This window comes from Neolamprologus brichardi, chromosome 13 (assembly GCF_056152115.1).
Source record: "Neolamprologus brichardi isolate AB-2024 chromosome 13, ASM5615211v1, whole genome shotgun sequence".
Taxonomy (NCBI): Eukaryota; Metazoa; Chordata; class Actinopteri; order Cichliformes; family Cichlidae; genus Neolamprologus; species Neolamprologus brichardi.
The window spans coordinates 27043830-27065956 of record NC_142116.1 but is presented as its reverse complement, the minus strand read 5'-3'; the positions used below and the strand labels follow the sequence as shown (position 1 = coordinate 27065956).

At 40.5% G+C, this 22127-nt stretch overlaps 1 protein-coding gene across 1 annotated transcript; it reads right to left on the bottom strand.

The window, feature by feature from the left end:
• Positions 1-2076: 2076 nt before the first annotated feature.
• On the bottom strand, positions 2077-20955 carry papolg (poly(A) polymerase gamma). The gene is made up of 24 exons (XM_087850384.1): positions 20590-20955; positions 19729-19887; positions 19345-19411; positions 18028-18109; positions 16223-16332; positions 16061-16114; positions 15731-15842; positions 15523-15612; positions 12939-13077; positions 12773-12845; positions 10815-10935; positions 10615-10699; positions 9881-9934; positions 8475-8594; positions 8271-8380; positions 7138-7259; positions 6899-7056; positions 6613-6773; positions 6259-6449; positions 6100-6183; positions 5936-5995; positions 5747-5850; positions 5511-5611; positions 2077-4337 (listed from the first exon to the last, which is right to left on the bottom strand). The coding sequence occupies exons 1-24, from the start codon at positions 20604-20606 to the stop codon at positions 4162-4164; spliced, it is 2550 nt and encodes an 849-aa protein (XP_087706510.1). The 5' UTR covers positions 20607-20955; the 3' UTR covers positions 2077-4161.
• Between the last annotated feature and the right edge of the window lie 1172 nt (positions 20956-22127).

The following is a 22127-nucleotide window of genomic DNA, read 5'->3' as shown; positions in this document are numbered from 1 at the left end:
TATTTTTTGTCAAGACACTAGCGGGGGAATTCCCGTCCGTCACATCTGATCTAACCAATGAGAAGCTTCCGTGAAAAAAAGGGCGGGGTCCAGACGATTCCTCCTCCCTGCCCGCTCGCTCGAGGAAATGCACGGCGCGGTCCACGGGGGTCGGTCCTTCAGGGCTGGAGGTTAAAGTGGGTGGCGGAAGTGCGAGAATGAGGGTGGGAACATACGTAAAGAAGAGCCACGCAACAGCAGCCGCAAATAAAGAACACGAAAAATTATAGATAATAGATATCAATTAGGGAGCACCACACGCACAGCCACTATGTGTTTACTTTACATATACACACTGTCATACACAGCAGCCGTATATATAACATATACAGCAGATATGAGTACTGAGCGATACCAAGTAAATACAGGAACAGTCACTACCAATACTGATACTTTTAACATATAACGGCGGTAGGGGAGAGCAAGTATGTCATGATTTACGAGATGAATTTGCAAAATTCTGAACACATTTGAATGATCACCAAATCACTGTGATTCTTTACTTTACACAGTAGTTAATACAACAAAACACACAGTTCAGCTCTTCATGTATGTTGTATCTAGGTTGTAAATGTAGATGTAAATGTAAAGCACTTTTTGTCGGCTTCTGTTGTGAAACTGTCCTTTCTGGACTTAACTAAGCATCTCTGAGATATCCTATATGTTAAAAAATTAAGTGCTATTTCAACAGAAATAAGTCTATCAGTAAAAATATTTTGGTTTAAAGTTAAGTAAATGTGCAAAATTTTAGGACTCTGTAACTTTGGTGTGGCATAAATGGGAACACAGAAAAAAAAACTTATGAAAATACAGGTAGAAGTCGAAAATTTCTTTATTCCTTCACATTTTCCAAAATCATCCAGTAGGCCGGATTGAATTCTTTACCAGCCGATCCTGGACCCTATGCCATATGTTTGAGGTGTATTTTCTTAATTTCTGGGGGAAAAAAAAAAATCTTATAAAACAATTTAGTGGGCTACATACTGAACTTAGAGGATCAAAGCAAAGTTATTATTGTTGTAGTACCAGTATCAGTCCGATACCACTACCAGCATTGGTATTTATACTTTAATCTACCCAGCTCCAGTGTTTTCTCTGCTGTTTTGTAGTTGATAGTGTAGGCAATTGGCTATTCTTTATTGAATCTGCAGCTCAGAAAAACATCTGGTATTTGTTCATGACTTTTTTAGCTTTAGAGTTGCCAGTATGCAAGTTCTCAGGTTAAGCTGCCGCACTAAGTCACATTTGCAACCTTTATGACAAGCTGAACGCTCTGTGCAAGCATGAAATTCAAATTGATTTTCTATTTCTTCTAGATGATTAGAAAAACAGAACATTTGTGAGAAAGTCTAAGTGAGATTCAAGGTTTTTTAAAGATTACAAATATATTATGTTGAGGAATTAAAATGATAATGGGAAACACAAGGTGAAAGATGAGGTCAGCAGCTAACTTGGGTAAAGATGCCATACCTCGCATTTTAATATAGTAATGTCAGCATTACACTGCTTCTCACTAAGACAGGATCTGCTTTGTTCATTCCCAGATCTATATTTCAGTTCTTGGACTCCGCTAGAGCAGCTTTGCATCTTATACCAGGCTTTGTTATTATAGTTTCATATTTTCCAATTAGTTTTGATTTCATTTTTGACAATCCAGTTCAGTTTCTATATTAGATTTAAAAAAAATAAAAATAAATCAGTGTCACCATTTTTAATTATTATTGTATGGGGTAGTTGCCAGAATAAAGATTTAGGAAATTGTCCCCCCCCCCCCCGAATCTAATGATTTTTTTAGTTAACTACAGTAACCTCGGCCCCTTCAGCTCATCTGCTCCCTGACCTGTTTTGGCTTTCTTCCCCATTCCACACAAACAGACTGGATTGTATAGTTACTGGTTCTCATTTATTAATTCTTAGAAGACATTTTTTACTTCAACGATAAACATTTCCAGGAAATCAAACACGGCACATCAGTTATCATCCAATCCCATTTCTCCCATTACGGCGTTGAAAACAAACCAAACCACAGACAGCAGATTGTTTTTAGGGGTTTAATGGGTGTACAGTTATTTAAAGGAAGTGATAAACACATACAAAAATACCCTTTCAATACATTTTTAGAAACAAACATCTAAACGACCTGTTTTGTTAAATGTTTCTGAACAGTAAAACATGAGTTGTCTGAAACAGAGTGGTGCAGATTCAAAAGACCTACCTGCTATGAATGCTATTTAAAAAAAGAAAAAAAAAAAGAAAAAAAATCACATGGTACAAATATGCAAATATAAATAAAGTGATAAGAAAACCCCCAAATAATGAAGAATATGCCTTTTGAAAAAACTGTTCTCTGTACATTTAGTTGGGGAAACTGATGCTGGAAAGCCTACGTCCCAACTGTCAACCTGCTCCAATGAAGAGGGCGCCCCATTAGCATCACTTTACACTTTACTATGTTTATATTTATATATCCTCTGTACTGAAATCAAATGCAAAGACACCCAGCTTCAAGATGGAGGGTTGGGCAAGGCAAGGCAAGAAAGTAGTTATCTCCTGACCCCTCTCCTCACCACCACCACTGCCACTAGTGGCCCCAGGAGATGCCTTTTAAGAACCTCCACAGGAGGCGCAGAGGGTTAACACCCAAATAGAAGGGAATTTTGTCTCTCTCCAACACATAAACACAGCCATCTATGCATGCACGCTCACACACAGTCAACCAGATATGCATGCATACACTCACAACTCTTCAAAAAGCTTCGAACCATCTTTTTTTTCTCGTTTTGTTGGGTTTTTTTCTTGTCACAAAGCACCACGAACTTCCCAAAAGGACATGAAATGCACTCACAACTGGGACCTGGTTTTTATAAGGATCACACTTCACAAGCAAAACCAGACCACAGTGAACAGGTGGTGTGTGTGTGTTTGGGAGGGGGTCAAGCAGTATTTCCAAACATTTTGTTTAGTCCTCCTGATGGACTAGAGTGAAATTACTAGGTGTCAGGCAATCAGCCAATCACAGACATAGAAAGCACTTCAGGGGAGGGGGGGGTCTAAACCGTTCAATGCTCACTTTTGTGTGTCGGGACACTTTTCTGACATCTAGGGATCGAACGAACGTGAGCAGAAAAAGTCAGCCTTCTTGTCCAATCAGAGACGGATGGGTGCGACACTGAAGCTCAGACAAATAGAACTATAAGCGTCTGTGGCACTTTGATATGGTTCTGGTGACCGTTCCTGTTGTCATGACAACGTTTTCTTGCCCTTACCAGCCCCTGAGAAGCTCTTGTGTTGCCCAAGATCATTTGCGCGCCTACACCTGGAGTCCATGCTGGTCCAGTGAGCTGTGGTTTTAGTATCCAGTCACATCCAAGCACACCCTCACTAAACCCTCCCTGCAACCTATGCAGTATCTACTGAAGATATCCAGGGCACTGGACAGTTTGTTTTTGGACAAGCAGTAGAGAAAACAAAGAAAAATTACATTTTTTTTTATATACTTTTTTTTCCCATTTTTAGATAAAACTACAATAGAATGGTCAAAAGTTTTAACGGTGATCTTTTGCTCCTTTTTAAGACAAAAAAAAGTTATGTACATCAACATTTACTGTACAGGTTTCTGTTGAGGACAAAAGAAAACGAAGGAGTAAAAGAAAATCAGCATACACCAGAAATGTGTGTAGCAAGTGCTGATAAATGATCAGGGCCTTTTTTTTTTTCTTTTTTCTTTTTTTTTTTTAAACTGGAAAAAGGAGACGAAATAGAAGAACAGCATGTTTTCCTCTCGTAATGTGTAGATTTCTAAACACAGAGTTAAGAAGAAAAAAAGAAAAGAAAAAACAAAAACCTGCTGCTTTAGTTCTCGTGTCATATCTCCGAGACTGCGGGAGGGGGGTTAAACTCCCCTCTGGCTGTGAGTGTGTGACAGCAATGGCCGAATCCCCTATCCACTGGCAAGACTGTAATCTTGAAGTCTGAGGTGAGGTGTCTGTGCTGCTTCACGCTTCAGACTGACTGACCTGAACGCTGCCGCCTGTCCCTGTGTGAAGTCACGTCCTCGGTGTTTGACTTGACTTAAAGCCCCTCACCTCGGTTATCTGTGTGAATCCAGTCTTTGTTGGCAGTTCAAGCTATATGGATTCTGGCCTTTTCTGTTTCTTTCAGCCTTTTGGCCTGTTCCTCCGACGATGGGGAGTGGGGTCTCTTGGAGGCTGCTCCGTTCAGAGGGTCGACTACTCGACTCACTAGCGTGGGGATGGAGCTGCCGATGGGAGGCACCACATGTTTGGATGTCACATGTTCTACAGAGAGAAAGATTGGGACAGAAATGGTGAGAGTTTTTCCACTAGCCTTTGTATTATATCTTAGCTTAGCATGTGCTAACAAACTAATGGAGAAATTATGCAATACATTTGGACTTTCATTAATGGATAAGATAGAAAAAAAACAAACACTTTCTTATATACTCACAATACAATCTAATAGATCACAAAGATTAAAATCTTGCTTGACCAACTCAACATCGTAAAGGAAAGCAAAACAAAGCTCTGCTTTTACTTTAAAATGATATGGAAAATGTGGTGTATTTAGTGGGGCAAATCAGAAACGGAGCAGGTCGCTAAAGAACACCTGTAGTGAGCAGCACTACAGATGCACGAGTGTGGTTTGCGATTAGCAGCTCTGACGCGTCACCGAAGTCGACAGCTGAGCGGTGCGATGGAAAAAACATCTGAACTAATGTAGTGTGCCTCACTCAGAAATGAGTGCAAGATCACCTTTCTGGAGGTCACAATTAATTCTAGGACAGCTGCTGGTAATGTAGGCTGAGGTGATGGTTACCATTTAAAACAAATGCTGTGCTGTCCTGTGTGGCGCTGGGGTTTGTTACTGCGTTTGCTCCAGCCATTACATGCTGGTTCATAAGTATTTTGTCGAAAAATCTTTAATCCAATGCTACTGCGACCTGAAGAATAAAAGAATTGGTTGAAGTTTTTATCTGATTAAAAAGGTTGATCTTTTTAAAGAAGTTGTTCATTTAACTTTTGGGCATGTCTTTGATCCAGGATCGCTAACCCTGATAACACACATCTGGGTTATTTAGCTCTTTAAAATAAATAAAAGCACAGGAGAATTTGATTACCTAAGCTTGATTAAATGATTTGATGCAATTGATGATATATGACCCTATTAATTCTTTGATATTCCACAGGCAGCAGTATGCCATGAGTGTTTTTCAAACAGGTGTCAGATTGTTCTGCAGGGTGATTAACCTCTTGTTCTTTTAAAGTAAACAAGAAAGGTAAATATAGTCTCTGATAACTGACAGGACGCAGCAGTGACTTTACTACAGGTTTATTAAAAAAAAAAAAAATCTTATGGACATCGCTGCCGTTTGTTTGTTGCTTGTAATTTGTTTGATTTCTAATTAATGATGTGCAGTTTTATGAAAAGAAGCTATTGAAACAGATCCTCACTTGAGCCAATCACAGGAATGGACATGCCCTTTTCCTCGCTGGCAGCAGGAGCGTCTGTGGTGAGGGTGTCCTCAAACACGGGCGGCTTGGGAGGTGTGATACTGCACAGACACGTTAAAAAACAAGCAGGACAACACACACAGCACATCAGAATTGCATCAGTGAACGCAGCACTTTCAACTACTAAATGTGATGGGAGAAAAACTCCATACATATAAATAACTGATGAAACTCACTTGTGGCGGTTGAGGGCCAGTTTAATGGAATTTTTCACAACACGACAGCTGTTACTGGCAGGGAGAGGCGAGGAGGCATCAGGCAGCTCCATGCTGGGAAGTCTCTGAGGGAGGAAGAACAACAGCAGTGTTAGAAATCACCTCAAGTCTTTTAATAAGTGATTTAACAAGTAAAAATAAAGAACTTGCTTGTGTTCTTGAGGTATCGATGGTTGGAATGGGCTTTGCCTTTGATCCAGCAACAGAAGTCTAACGAAGAGAAAATGTAATTTGTTTTTATTGCTTTACATTACTGAGAAAATCCTTCATTATTAACAGTTGACAGAGGCAGACACAGCAGCAGTAACACCTACAATGCTGGATGCTTCCCCGTGTGTTTGGGGGTCAGACGAGGGTGGATATGGTTCTTTGAAGGTAGCGTCATCATTTGACACCACCTGCAGCAGCAAAACAACAGTGTCAGTATCTGGTCCATTCTTTTAAATATGTCAATAAGTTGTCCAAATGCTTACGTCTGTGTTTTTTGGCCTCTTGGCCGGGTCCTCTTGTGTGGGCGAGTGCGGTCTCTTGGAAGGAGCACCGTTGACTGAGTCCTCCAGGCCGTTGGGCTCCTCTTTGGGGCTGCTGGTAGCGGTAGGCTTTGCGCTGCTGGTGATGGAGCTGCTGGCTGGTGGGGAAGGAGGCTTTGTTTTAAGAGGAGGTTCTTCAGGATGAGGAGGTGATGGAGTTGGGAAATCAAAAGAGGACATGTTAGAGACCAACTTAACAAGTGCACAGTAACACTTTCTGCATTTCCTTAATTAAAGTATTGCAGTTTAAATCGACATTTCTGTTAGAAGCAAAGTAAAACATGCATTTTAACTCACTTGAACCAATAACAGGGATGGACATGCCCTGGTCTTTAGCTGCAGCAGCAACAGGAGCAGGAAGAGGAGCAGCAACAGCAGCAGGAGGAGCAGCAGCAGGAGGAGCAGCTGCAACAGGTGCTGGAGAACCCTCCACAAAAAGCTGCTTAGGAGGACTGACGCTGAAAAACGAAGAGCAGAAAACATGACAACAATTTGAAGACAACTGTATTTATGAGGTAAAAGGGGATTAGGAAAAAAAGGACAACACTAACAGTAAAAATTACACACAAGTAGTGCATCATACCTGTCGTCTGTGTCAGATGCAGGCTTGGAGGGTTTGCTGGGCGGGGAGTTAAAGGGAGTCCCTGAGTCTGTGTCTCTGGAGCTGTCCAGGTGACTGCTGTCGAGGGAGAGCCGCTTAGAGCTGCCACCATTAGAACTACGGTTCAACTCTGCTATGCTCTGCAGGAGGGAGAGGACAGATTTGTTAAAGGAGGAGAACAAACCCAAAAACAAGACAAGCATCGCAGAACAACATCTTACTCTCTTTTTCTTCTGCACCACTTCAGGAGGCAGGTACTGATGGAGCTGCTTCTTCTTCACATGTGTTGCTTCAATCTTCATCCCATCCTTCAGCATGTTGATGTTGTTGGCTTGTCTGTACACTGATGTGCACAATGTCACGTTAACATTGACAGGACAGACAACCTCAACAGGTGTATATAAATGTTTGTTAAACATAAAAATCATACAAATAAGCTCTGGTCATTTCTGCCAATTTACACAGTGAAACACCTGAGATGTATCTGTAGTATGTTTGTGTCCTTTTTTTACATTAAATGTAACAACATAACTACAGCAGCAGAAGCACACACAACTACACACCACTATAAACCACAGTAAATGATTGATTGTTAAAGTTGCAAAAACTATAGTGTTCTTTTAAACAATTTTTAATAAACATTAAAAAAAACCCAAACAAACCCAAAAACATTTCCCCCCCCCCACTTTACTTTGCCGTCAGCAAGCCCATTTTCAGTGGAGAACTGAACTCATCAACTGCGCTTTTGAAAGCCACCAGATTTGTTTGACTCATACAGAAACTTTACGTTTCAGAGCTGTATGTTACACAGCCGCACGAATGATTCATCACACTGTGTGAATCTGAGTAGTAGGACTCAAAAGCCTGTTTAAAAAAAAAAATCTACTTGTGTATTCTGGAAATAAAACGATTGTTTCTGTGATAGGATGGAGAGAGTGTGTGTATGCTCTGTTGGGAAGGACTGCCGTAAGATATGGTGCAGCAGTAAAAACATTTTTTGCCTTCGCTTCGGTACCATTACTCTCTTCAGCTTTTGCAAACTGCGGACATAGCAAAGACTATAAAGACCAGGCACAACACTGACATCTCATAGGATCCCTTTAAAAAACAAAAAAACAAAACAAAAAACCCTCAACAACAAACATCTGAACGAAACCTTCGGAAAAAGGAGCTAAAATGTTTGGAAAGGTATTTTCTGCAGCAGTTCCATTCAGTTCATTTATAAACTCACCCGTTTTCCCTGATATATACACTAAAGTAGAGAACATGTTAATGCTGAAAAAAAATGTTCAAAAAGATTTAGCAGCAATTTTTCCTTCAGCTCACTTAAAACGCAGAGTGAGGTTAGACCTACCAGTGTCTGTGAAAGACTGGATGTCATACGTCAAGTCTATGTTCACACTCTCTGCATTCTCCACCTTCTTAAAGATGATCCCAATAAACCACATTGACACAAAATCGTTCCTGTTGGAGAAAAACACAAAAAGAGCACGCTCCCTTAGAATATGCGTTTGTTTCGATGTTCTGGTTGAGCGTCTGTGGATGAAGCTGGACTCACTCGTTCCGGTTCTCTTTAGATCCCGGGAATGACTGGGGGTTTACATGAGCCAGGGTAATGTACTCGTTCCTCTCCAGGTTTCCCACCAGAACACGGATCTTTGACTCCACCAGGCCGATCCTGGGGAAAAAAACAAACAAACATTCGGACGTAGTCAGGGAGGGTACACCACAAGGCTGTGCTGACAGGCAATGATGTCATCGATCGATGATGGTCACAGTTAAAGGTGAACTCACCAATCAAGGTGATTTTTATCTATACTTATCTGATGCATGAGAGCCGCATTAAATTCAACCTACAAAGCCGCAGATTCCCGTCAATTCTTCACAGATAACTTATGCTTGCAACACAGCGCGCACACATCTACACTCTGACTCCTGCGTGCTCTGAGGTTGGTATGTATGTGACGCGGCAACACTGATTCATCATAATCTTCATCAAATAAGAGAAAACAGGAGGATAATTCTGACTGCTCAGCCTTGATTACACTTTCCGCGTCCATGAATCTGGCCTGAACGACGCAAATATGTGCACCCCATGACAGTGGACTCAGGATAACAGTAATGACTGTTATACTACTAATGACAAAGGTTTGTATGTCAACATACAAACTTTTCTGTGTGTTTTGAATGTGACTCTTGCTGCAGCTGTTACGCTTCATTCCGTTTGTGTGCATGTATAAGACGTATTGTACGTTATGAATGGTGAATAGCAGCATAATCATAGAGGTAGACTTCTCAGGCACCCAGTGGCAATGCAACAGGGGGAAATAGGACGACTACACTATGAAGCAAATGGCCCAGTTACAGTGCACTTGGTCCAGTTTTCCAACTGATGTGCAGGACAAACTGTATAAGATGGCTGGATATAGTCACTGTAACATCACCTATTAAGTGAAGGCCTGTTTTTGAAGCTTCAAGCTGAGTGTTTTGGCTCTCGCCGTAAATCTCAGAGAGAAACCTAAGGAAACCGCATGGGGCTCACAATCACAAGTTAGGCCTGTTAAATCCTTATTTTGGACTTAATCGGACAAAAATGATCATTATACTGTCTTTAATAAGACCTGACACTAGTTGCTGAGACCAAAGTCATCAGGAAAGAGTTTACTGAGGTTCTAGATGAAGACCTACACATCTAAACAATTTCACTTTTTGTTTTAAAAAGAACAAAAGTCACACACTTCTGCAAAAGCTTAATTTGTCACACACCGAAGCTACATTCACCTTTTTCATACACACTTTACATAGATGATCCTGTACCATGACTGCAAATACAGATGAAACTAAGCTGGCATGCAAACTGGCAGGCTCAAATGTATCAATTAATTTCAAACACAATGATGGCTGATGGTGATTTACAGATTTAGAGCTCCTGAGCTACTAGAAATCCTGATTTCTGACACTCACCATTCCAAGTGGTTTTCTTCTGTGGATGCACTGGCAGTGAGAACAATGTAATGTCTGCCACAAAAGAAAAGAAATAAAGTTAGACAAGTTATGGTCAGGGTTTACCCTGCTTCTCGCCCTGAGACAGCTGGGATAGACTCCACCCCCCCCCTCGACCCTAAAAAGGATAAGCGGAAGAGAATGGATGGAAGTTATGCAAATAATAAATCCAGAGGTCCTGAAAGACCTCAGGCTTTCACAGAGACTGGTGTTGGTCTGCTGATGCACTACTGTGCAGTCTTAATGATCTTGTACCAATCCTCAATACCACACCGAGGAGCAAAATCCACAGTTTTTGGGCATCGACAGTCCCACCACTGCTCAGGTGACCAGTGTAGCTCCAGTAACAGAGCAGCACCAACAGAAAGCTAGCAGAAACTGCGTGTGGGAGGAACATTCATAAACAAAGTGAGTCACCCAAAGTGACCACAGAATGACTCAAATTTGCCCACACCACAGAAACAATAACTTGCTGGGGGGGGGGGGGGGGGGGGGGGGGGGGGGGGGAAGAGAGAGAGCAAGTTGCACTAGTTTGTTTCAGCTGCATAAATCATATTTGTCTTTTTTAAATATGCACCTGGCAAATTCAAAATGTAGAACAAGCAAAAAGCAAAGGGGAGGGGAGGGGTGTCCCACACAGGTACACTTACATTGCTATCCTCAGGCGGTTTCAAAAGCACAGACAGAGCACTCACTTGTATTTTTGGAAAAAGTTGGGCGGCTCAAACAGTTTGGACCACTCTGCTTTGCCCTGAAGAATCTCATCTGTGACGCTGAGACCTGTTCATGACAGAACCAAGATGGATTTGATGACTCGGCCCTCGTGCACACCCAGTGTAAATTGGAAAACACTGATGAAGTGACTTCAGTGCTACGTTGCTGATTCACTCTTTACCGTATTTGAACTCCTCGCTCATGATGGTACGTGTAGACGTGGAGACGTTGTATGTGGAGTTCTGCTGGGGATAGGCAGGTGTGATGATGGGCATCAGGTGATATCTGTCAGCTGGGTTCACCTAGAATTTAAAAAGGTCGATTAATTAAGGAAAGACGCAGCACAGGGGACTCTTGTTGGGTTCACTGCAGATGAGGGAGCTGTTGCGTCAGTGCACTCCACCCACCGAGCTGAATGAGAAGATCAATTTCACCACAACCCACACAAGCAACATAAAGCTAAAGGTACACACATCCCACCCACCCACACAGTACATCCCAATTCACTCTGCTTGCCTTAAATTTCCCTCATTTGCATTTTTTCCCCTCAGGCAATGTGAGGATGGCGGAATTAAAGAAACTATTTCTAAAAAAACCAAAACCAAAAATAAAATAAAAATAAAAAAAGGCTATGAGCCATAACTAATCTTTAACATCATCTCCTAAATGAGAGCTATTCATGTTTGCCAGCATTACAAAACACTTGAAAATTTATGTGCACAATGAGCCTTAACACCAGCTGCATGAGAAGCATCACCAAATCTGGATTTAGCCTGTCACAAAAGTGGGACACATTCTTAAGTATCCTGCATATGATTGGTTTTACACTGGATACTTTTTCTGTATTTAAGAGAGAGGGGAGGACCTACGGCCGAATGCCAACTTACCACCAGGAAATAAACAGTTTGTGCTTTTAACAGTCCACACTGTGATGAATGTCTCAGCGTAAAACAAACATGTGGCATGAATAAAATCTAAACGGTATTTTCAGCCTACAGCTCAGCAGTCGCCAAGTGACTGAACGGAAAGGACACCAATATGCAATTAAAAAGTGTTTATTGCTGAAGGGACACAATAAACATGACACAGTAGTTACAAAGAGCTTGAGTGTTTTCAATTAAGGCAAAAAGCATTTAGTTTGAAAAGAGATTTATAAGCAAAGTTATTAAAACAAACATATGAAACAGCTGGAAAAGGAAAAGACTGAAAGAGACGAGCTGCTCCTGCTCTGACTGTAAGAGAACAGGCTCAAAAAACCCCTCTCATCAACTCTGCAGCACCCCCTGGTGTAAGGATGCAATCACCTGCAGTCATTTTACATTCAAAAACAATTTTTTTACATCAAAACGCAAAATTAGGAGGCCACGTTCATTTAAAAGCCACCAAACCACCAAATACTGTTCATTAAAAACCACCCAAAACTATCACAGGAACAACAAATGTTCAGATGAAAAGATTTTTTTCAAATCCCGAGAAAGTTTGATTAAATGTTCTTTATTTTTACACAGATCCAAGTCATTTATTAATAGCTTCAATGTCTTCTTCAGTTTAAGTAATTTCCCATGGCTCTGTGAGGTTGACAAGCTAGAACAGAGTTACATTTGCAAAAAAAAAAGTCTCAATATGTCCTGAAATATTCTGTACACACACCATTGCCCCACTCAGCCCTACCACTTAGGGTACGGTTGCCATATGTATACTAGCGCTAGAAAGTACGAAGGGCTTAGTCTCCAAAATAAATGAGACGCCCATAAAAAAGATTTCTGCTCTATTCAGTTTCTAATGCACTTTCTATTGTAGGGGTGTGTTATCTGACAAGACGTCCATGTGGGAAGTCTTCCTTCCTCCAAACTGCTCTGCTCTGGGAGGCCTCCTCCGAGCAGAGTTAAGAGCACTGGAGCTCATGAGTGGGACCCAATCAATGTCGTAGTCACGTGAGGACATAGGGATGAGGAGACATGAAATAAGAGATGTGAAATGTACCTACACACTAGCTGTCGAGCCAAATTTAAAAAACACACCAACAAACTTATCACATCTCCATCCAGATAGCTTTACCAGTGTCTACACAGCAATACATGTGCAAAACAGAGGGCATAACAATACCATAAGAAGGTAAAACACTGGTGTAATACTCACTCTCGGGTCCCACACAGGCAAATTTAAATTACTATCCTCAGGCTGTTTCAAAAGCACTGGATTCGGCCACTCCCTGCAGGGGGAAGGTAATGAATGCAGTAAATAAATATATTTGGGCTGTGAGACGCTGCCAAAAAGCAGAAGACGATAAGTTGCAGAATCTCACCATTTAGAGAAAACCAAGAAGAACTTATGGACAAGTGTGGCAGCCACAGCGTTGGGGTAGAGCTGGCAGGTCCTGGCTACCAACATAGCCCATGACACTCCACCCAGAAAGCCCAGCATGTTGGAGTAGATTCCTCGACCTGCAGCCACAGGAAAGGTTACAGGTTATTAAGAGCATCACTAACCACTCTATTGAGTTATACACTGACATGTGAGAAAAACAGGAGGAGCACTTTTGTAATACTAATAATAATAATAATAATAATAATAATAATGGATTGGATTTATATAGCGCTTTTCAAGGCACCCAAAGCGCTTTACAATGCCACTATTCATTCACTCTCACATTCACACACTGGTGGAGGCAAGCTACGGTTGTAGCCACAGCTGCCCTGGGGCAGACTGACAGAAGCGAGGCTGCCATATCGCGCCATCGGCCCCTCTGGCCTTATGTGATAGTAAACACAAATGTTTACATAGAGGATTTGCAGACATGTGACCGCTTACCACGTGGCATTAACTTATCGGCCATTGCGGACATGTAATAATCCTGAAACATAGTGAAAAACCTACACCACATAAAGATGAGACACACTATAGCAGCTATGAATAAACAAACAAGTGTATATACTCTCTCAGAGGAAGCGAAACACTTTATGACAAGCATCTTGCTCGTTATGTGGAGAAACTTGGCAGGGAAGAGCTGAAGATGGATGTTAACTTCCCCTCTCCTGGCGTTCTCCCCAACATCACACCACACGATTTATATCAAACATTATATTGAACGAGATAGGGCTGTTCAATATAACAATATATATCGGATGACGATATAAAAACGTCTATCGTCATCATCGTCATTTTACGCTATCGTTTGTTTCGTGGTGTCGCAAAATAAACTGTTTAAGGCAATATTGGCTATATTAATTTTAAATTCTCTCTTTCTCTTATATTTTATATAACCACACTACAGACGGACAAGCGCCTGTTTTTATGCGTTGTGGTTAGCAACAACAACGGTAACAGCATCGTGTGAGAATTTTAAAAAAAGCCGTCAGGTCCTAAAAAAATAAACCTTAGACTCAAACGTTAGAACACGCTTTTCCCCGCAGCACGCCGTGTAATAAATACTCAAAGAAAACGGCGGCCTTTACAACTTATGTCTAAAAATGTATCGTTTCATGCATCTGTTAAAACACTCGACTCCAGCTAGATGACGCGCAGCTGGAAACACTTCCCGCAAGTCGAGCTGCCCGAGATTCACAGAATTTACAGAAAATGTTACATTTTTGTGATTTATATCGTTATCGGGATGATAGAATTCTTATATCGGGATATGAGATTTTGGTCATATCGCACAGCCCTAGAACGAGATATACAAGTCTAAAAAAGTCAAGTGGACCACGATATTGATATTGGCACCTCTCTGTGCATTATCCCTTACATTATCAATGGGTCAATGTAGCTCATTTCTGATTAACGACAGTCACACTGAGATAAATTGTTGAGGATGTCTGTAATTTTCCATCAGTAAGTGCTGCTGTTATTTCCTGCCATTTATGGTTGTTCTTGAAACTTTGGGTCTTATGTGGGCAGATTCGAACTTAGAATATAAACTTTGAGAATGTAATCAAAGTTTTGATCAGAGGGAAAGCAGTTAAAAGTCTTTGGACGCTAGAGTCTAATGTTAGCTGGCATGACGTTAGCTTGTGATGTTGTTTAGCCATCTCTTGTCAGCTGTCCCGAGACGGGAGGGTCACATGTCTGATCTGCTACCGTTAACCAATTGCAACAATATAGAGATTAAACTAAGTTTGTTCACATAGGATTACTCATGTTATAACCCTAACTTGGGGCGATCGTTGGCAGTTAGTCTTGTAATCGGAAGGTTGCTGGTTCGAGCCCTGGCTTGGACAGTCTCGGTCGTTGTGTCCTTGGGCAAGACACTTCACCTGTTGCCTACTGATGGTGGTCAGAGGGCCCGGTGGCGCCAGTGTCCGGCAGCCTCGCCTCTGTCAGTGCGCCCCAGGGCAGGTGCGGCTACAATGTAGCTTGCCATCACCAGTGTGTGAATGGGTGGATGACTGAATGTGTAAAGCGCTCTGGGCTCCTTAGGGACTAAGTAAAGCGCTATATAAATACAGGCCATTTACCATTTAACTTCAACTCAGGAGTGAGGCTTAAGATGAGGAGGGTGAGAAGCTGAGTGTAGTGGTGAAGAAGGCAGATGAAGATAATAATAATAAAATAAATAAAAAAAATAATAAACTACAAAAAGATAATACATGTAAAATTTTTAAATGGTCAAATATTGTTTCAAACAGACACTGGTGATTTTAAAAATTCAAGTAACTTATATTTGTTATGCCGTTATACTGTTTATTTGATGCCTGTATCCAATTTCTATTTAAACTACTTGAGTGATTAGACATGATTGCTAACGCTTATTATGTCCAATATGGCAGCTCTTGAGCGACGTGTGCATGACGCCACGTCCTAAACCTCTATACAGGAAACACAACACAAGTGCAAATAAACACAATAAATGCGAACAACGGCAAACACATAGAAAGTGCAAGCACACATACGTTTTGCCCAGAGTTTGATGGCTCTCAGTGTCAGTCTGAAGTTCTCTTTGTTTGGCACAAGGTACAAAATTTCATCAGTTACTCGACAACCTGTAAGAAAGAAAAAAATAAGGCAGTGTTACAGTTGTGGAAATTCCCATTAGGAAAACTTTGGAGATGTGTCAGTTTTAACTTAAAGCCTCAGATCAGCAGTGACCACTGAGCGCACCATTAAGGCTGCGGATACATCGAATGTCCAAGTTTCTCAAGATGGAGTCTCCCCTCAGGTCCAGGTTGTCTGGAATGGATTGTAAGGCCAATCTGGCAAAAAGCAGGTCAATCTGCTCACACAGAGACATAAAACATTAGAGATAAAAATGTTTGCATCATGGGATTAACTCTTCATACTTGTTGAAATGGGAAACATGACCAAAGCAACATGGCACAAAGTAACCTGCAGCAAGCATGTTACCAACACAGTAGTGTAATTAGTTTAATTTAATCAGTATGCATGCACTGATGTAATCATGATTATCACTCGGGTGACAATGAAACTCACCTCAATTCCATCAAATTTGAATTTTATCACTGGTACAAAAGCATCCTCAACAGCCTTGAGGGAGTAGAGAACAAACAAAAGGCCTCATCAACAACAAACAAAGGACATCTGAGGACACTGTAGGTCAGTTTGCTCCCCCCCCGCTCTGTCAACAAGACTTACCCTGAGATCTTTAATCTCTTCATGCTGTTTCAATTTCTCAAAGAAAGACTGGAAAAAGTCTGTTCTTTCTACATGCCGTGGAGCCACACATAAGGCATCAATATCAGCTCCTGTAAGGAGGAGTTACTTTGATCAGTGTCATCTGGATTGATCAGCAGGATAAAGGGTTGATAAATCAAATTATAGTGAAGTTGATTCAGTCAAGATTACATGATAAAACGCTATGGTTTAAAGCACAGACTTAAACTAGGTATGTAAACATCCAAAGAAGTTCTGCAACTATTGAGTACAATATGCCTAATGACTGCTCATGTTTAGCGTAGACAATGTTATAGGTTTAGTAGCAATGTTCAAGGTGACTAAATTACTGAACATTTACATGAGGGAAAAAAACCTGCCAAGGGGACTAGAAAGGAAGAACACGCAGGGAACATTCAAAACTGAGCAGATTTTTAACAAAGGAGTTTAAATATTGGCCATATAGATGAAAATGTTTTGATAAACAGTTGGAATATTTGAATCACTTAAGAGACAATTTGTGGCCAGCATAACAGAAACTGTCGCATCAGTTTGTCGAACAGCAATGCCCTTCCTTTGTTTATTACACAAATTTCAAATATAAATTGAGTTTTAGCACTACAATAATAAAATCCATTGCTTTCTCAGTCTAATTGATGGTGCTATTGATTTTTTTTCTAGTAAAGTCAGCAGAGGCAACTGTAAGTGTGTGGAAGGAAGTTGGTAAAACATTTTTGTAACATTTTTATAAGAGTGAGACATGAGATTGATACGACACATGATTTGAGAGAGTGTCATATGGCAGTAAAATAGAAGAAATCTACAATAGAATTCTACGAAGATCCCAAGATGGCATTAGGCAAGGACTGCAAAGATAAATCAGCTCAACTGACGAGAAGCAGGGAAAACAAACAAAAACAAAACAAAATCAAACACACTGTGCACCCTTAGCTTAACAGAACTATCTCCAAATTTGCTCAGGATGGTGGAACTTGGGTACGTGATGCTGCAATGTTTGTGACCATAACAGCTCATTATCTCACACAGGACTGGTAACTGCTGTCTCACATTAAAAACACCAATGCATAACAGTAGTTCACACGTGATTGCATTAAGTTGGACTAAACTGTAATACAGTTCAGGCTGTCATACGTGACATCGCAGGTTTTTAATGACAGCATGTTTGCACTACATTTTCATTCTGCAGCAACTAAAATGACTGAAATGAAAGACAAAGAACTTCATTTGCAGTTTTGCAATATGTGATTGCTCATTACTAAGAAAAATATTTACAATTACAATAATATATCAATATATAATAGATTCTGTCCGAGAAAGCAAAAGGTTGAAATATAAAATACTGCAAAGTTTACATGCTAACCAGGTAACTTTAAAAAATGAGAAGAGTGCAAATCACTATTATACTCTTGTATTTAAATAAAAATTTTACCCTTTTGTCACACTGGCCAGCTGTTTAAAACAATGGCAGACTCAAACCACATTCACACCAGTGTTTGTTTACCCAGTTTTCTGACCCCAAAACTAGCCTTTTCAAAACCACTCAATAGCACAGGAACATGACAATGACAGCCTTGTGTTTCAGTGCGGTCAGGGAGAGCTGAGCTTTTCAAAAGCAATGTTGCACACCTGCTTGTACAGGGTTCTGCAATAGGTGGTAATAATGCTCAGCTAACACACTCTTTTTGTGCCAAAAGAACCAGCCAATCATACACTACAGGTTTCACGTTGACAAGATGTTAAATTATTAGAGTAACAGATAAACATACCTTTTGTGTGCACTCCAAGTCGGTATGAACCAAATGTAAATATCTTGCCCCCAACACAGCTAATAGCTGATGGTGGAAGGTTCTGTAGAGCAGAGATAAGAAACTGAAGTCAGTATGACTTTTAACAAAACAGAAGAAAGTGTTAGTGTCACTTTAGTGTCTGATTAGACAGTTTAAGATTAAAAACTTCATAAAGCACTAAGCCCCATCATCTTCGCCCAAGACAGGGAATACACTTGGTTGGAAACGTAGAGAGATGCAGACACCAAAGACCATTTGTGCTTTACTGCACAGGTATTTATTATTTTGTAGTGCAGCTGAGTAGTCACAAAAATTGGCAGGCATGTGGATGTCCTCATATGGCTCTGCATATTCGTGGACGAGGAAACTTTAAAGCAAAGATTATATTCTGCTGGTTCAATAGACACCTGTTATTTATTCTTTAAAGGGTGCTTGCGTAGTTGGTGCCTCTGTAGCAGTGTTTCTGTGGGGTCACAAATAAAGTGCTAAACACGTGGACATCTGCAGTGATCCTCATGCATTGTTGATAAAGCTCATCATCAAGGGCTTTTCCCCTGTTAATCCAATAATTAATGTCACACCGCTACGAAGAGTGGAAAATTCTGTAAAACTCTGCAAAATTTTCTGCCTAACTCAATAAACAGTTAAAAAAACAAAACAAAAACAAGCACAAGCATCAGATAGTAGAACAGCCCTAGTCTTAAATGGGATTTATGGCCCAGTGGTGGTGGTGCGGTCACTGTCCACTCCAGGCCTGCAGACAGGCTTGTCATCAGCGTAGTGGAGGTAGTGTACAGAGTATGTGGTAGAATTGATCTGTGGGCCACTCTTGCTTGTAATATTGTTGTTCCTCCAGACACAGAGAAGATCAAACTTCTAATGCACAAAGAGCTGAAGTAAAACCAAATGTTAAAAAAAAAAAGTAGTGCCTACAGTAGCTAGGGTCTGTGTATTTCATGCTGTATATTTTTTTCTTTTTATCTTTGAATTCTTTTTCCACAGTTCACCCGTTCCCAGCGAACTCCACTGTTGCTCCCTCCTCTATTCTGGCCCACTTGTCAACTAATCAAGAGTAGGATGACACATCACCCACTTCCAGCAACAGGCAGTCAGGACTTTGGAGGAGTATGTGGAAGCAAATATGATTTAGTGAACACCCCCCAAACCGAGATGCGCAAACAGGCAGACACATTTTTGGGACCGTAAATCTCACTTCAGCATGAACGTAAAATGAACTCTGGGGGTGGAAATTGGTAATAGGGTTAGAAATCATTCAGCTTCCCAAGCAGAACCTACCTTTAACTCACTGATCTCTGCAATCCATTCTTTAACAAAGTTATTCAGCTTCCCAAGAACTGCAAGTCTGAAAAGAAAGACTTTTAGCTGACACTTCTTTCACAATCCTTCATTTCCACAAATTCATTGAAAGAGTGAAAATGATTTTCACAAGGTCACCTGTCCTAAGAGTTTACATGCCCATGTACCATGCCCATGTACATTCACTTAGTCAATGTGCACATCAAATAAAATGCAGACAATAGATATCAGAGAGGCTTAGTTTAAATGCTTATAGCTCTTCAAATCATAGGTTTGTAATCAACATATTCAAAAACTGTATTGTGGTGATTGGTATATTATTAACAAAGAAAGAGGGAGAGAGAGAGAACATGCATTCCTCACCTATGGTTGAGTTCTTCTTCATCTTCAAACACTCCAAAAGGTTTCATTGCATCGCAGAGCTTCTTGGTGTAGTGGTGGTCTATTTCTCGTGGGGGCGCGAGGCTAATCGCAGAGGTGATGCCATAATGTTTCTGAGGCTGCTGCCCACTAGGCATGGTGCTGCGATAAACGTGGTACAACAGATCAAAAAGCAGATACTACACCACCACTTAGCACACTTTCTTTTAAAGTTTCAAGCTCAGTAAGAACAAGACATGAACCATTACCCAACTCGTTAACAAGTCTTCAGTAAACACCAGTCGGGTTTTGCAGTTAGCTTGTTCTGTTGCCGCGAACACTATACTGTGTAAACACTCCACAGATAGCAACCTGATTAAATCACATCTCTCACACACAGCAAGCTTTAAATCCACAGTTGTGTGCAATGTCGAACTTGGAAAGCGAGTTGACCAAGACAGCAAATTTAAAAAGTGCCACTATTCAACCTCTCCTTACAGCGTGCGAGCGTTAGCAGAGATGCTACAAACACGACGGGAAGCTAACAATTTGGCTAATTTAGCAAGTTGGCAAAACGTTAGCCGGATGCTACGGAAGAATTGGTTTAAGTAACGAATCGACAGAAAGACATTTTAAAAGTTGTCATTTTCGCAAATAAAACCAACAAGTGGAAACTATGCGGGTATTTTGACACATTTACTCTGCAGTTTCCCACCAGCGACAAAGCGAGACAGCCAGCAAACGAAGGCTGCAGGCCTTGTTGTGACAGTTTGCTAACGTTAGCCTTTAGCCTATTCTTCAGAATTGTCTTAAACGCGGGCAAAATCATTCATGAGGAAAAAATGTGTCACATGCATAACTTACCTTGACATTTCTTTCATGACACTCTAAAAAGCTTGCGCTGTTTTTCTGCTGCAAATCCGTAAAAAACACAAAGAAAGTCAGCAAGTGGAAATGATAACAGCCTCGACCTGATTACAACAATGGTCACTTTCCAGAAAGCAGTTCAAAGCTTCCCAGTGAACCGGAATTAGTTCTTATGAGTGAACATATCGGTTCGAGTCCCTGAAAGAATATTTATATCTAATTAATCCGCAAAAAGCAAGGACGTTTCGGTTTCTATCAGCTAAACACACGTCCAAATGTTATATGGAATTTTTTGAACCCCAAATTACAAATGTGACGGTGTTTGCTGAGACAACTGCGTGCAGCACGCTGAGCAGAAGGCACCGCCTCAGTGAGGCCACAAATCACGTGACCACCGAGGCCTAGCTTGAACCTGATGAGCCCAACAAAACACGAGTGGATGCAGGTAGCACTAACATCCAATTTTCTCCTTAAAAAAGTGTATCAGGAATAACATATAAACTATAATCAATACTTAAATAAATAATAAGCTTCAAAACGACCAAGTATAAAAATATATAATACGTTGATTAGAGGTCACGTTACTAATTTGAGTGTACACACGCTAATATTGGTTGTGATAGGTTAAAAGGAACACACAGGAAGAGAACCAATTAAATCGTTATCCCTTTATTGAATGACCGCGCTTAAACAGTTTTCATAAAATTAAAAGTACATTAAAAATATTAATTGAATTGTAATTGATAGACGCGTTCTGACTTTATGTACAGTCTGTCTACAAAATAAATACTAACTGTTGTATTGGGATGATATTTTATTACCTTTGTGACCACGAGGGGGAACCGTCGCACAGAAAAACACAATAAATAATAGATGCAATAAAATATAGGTTTAGTTACAATAACTAGATAAATAAAAGTCTTTTCTTTCTTTTTTCTTATTTTGTTTATGGCATAGAGTTTAGTCAGCCTTTCACTATTTGAACAAACTGGCGGAAATTCCTTTAAAAGCATCTACAGCGAGTTTAATATGTTTTTGGACAGTGGTAGTTTAACTTTGTACACCTCTGCACACCAGCACGATGGATTTGAAAGGATAAAAAAAAAAAAGTGCCTTAAGTGTAGACACAGCTTTTTATTGAATGGGGTTAACAGAAGTAGTATAACCATGTTCCCAAGCTCTTTTTTGGGACATTTTAACTGTCTAAAACATTCCACATGACTGTGTGCACTTACACGTCTTCATTTATCTACATTTTGATAAGTTACCTAAAATTTCCTTTTAACAGCAAAATCTGTTTATGCTCTCGATAACTTACAGCATATACTTTTTTGCTGTATATGTTTAAAAAATGGGAGCTACTTGTAAAACTGTCATTTCAAGTTGGCCCACTAGGAGGTAGGTTTTTACTTACTAAATATCTCTGAACAGGACTTGAAGGACTTCTTTGTTCATATTCCACTGAACTTCAAATTTCTGATGTACTTGCTGCTCACTGGTAACTCATAATTCCTCAGCAAAGAATATATTAGTCA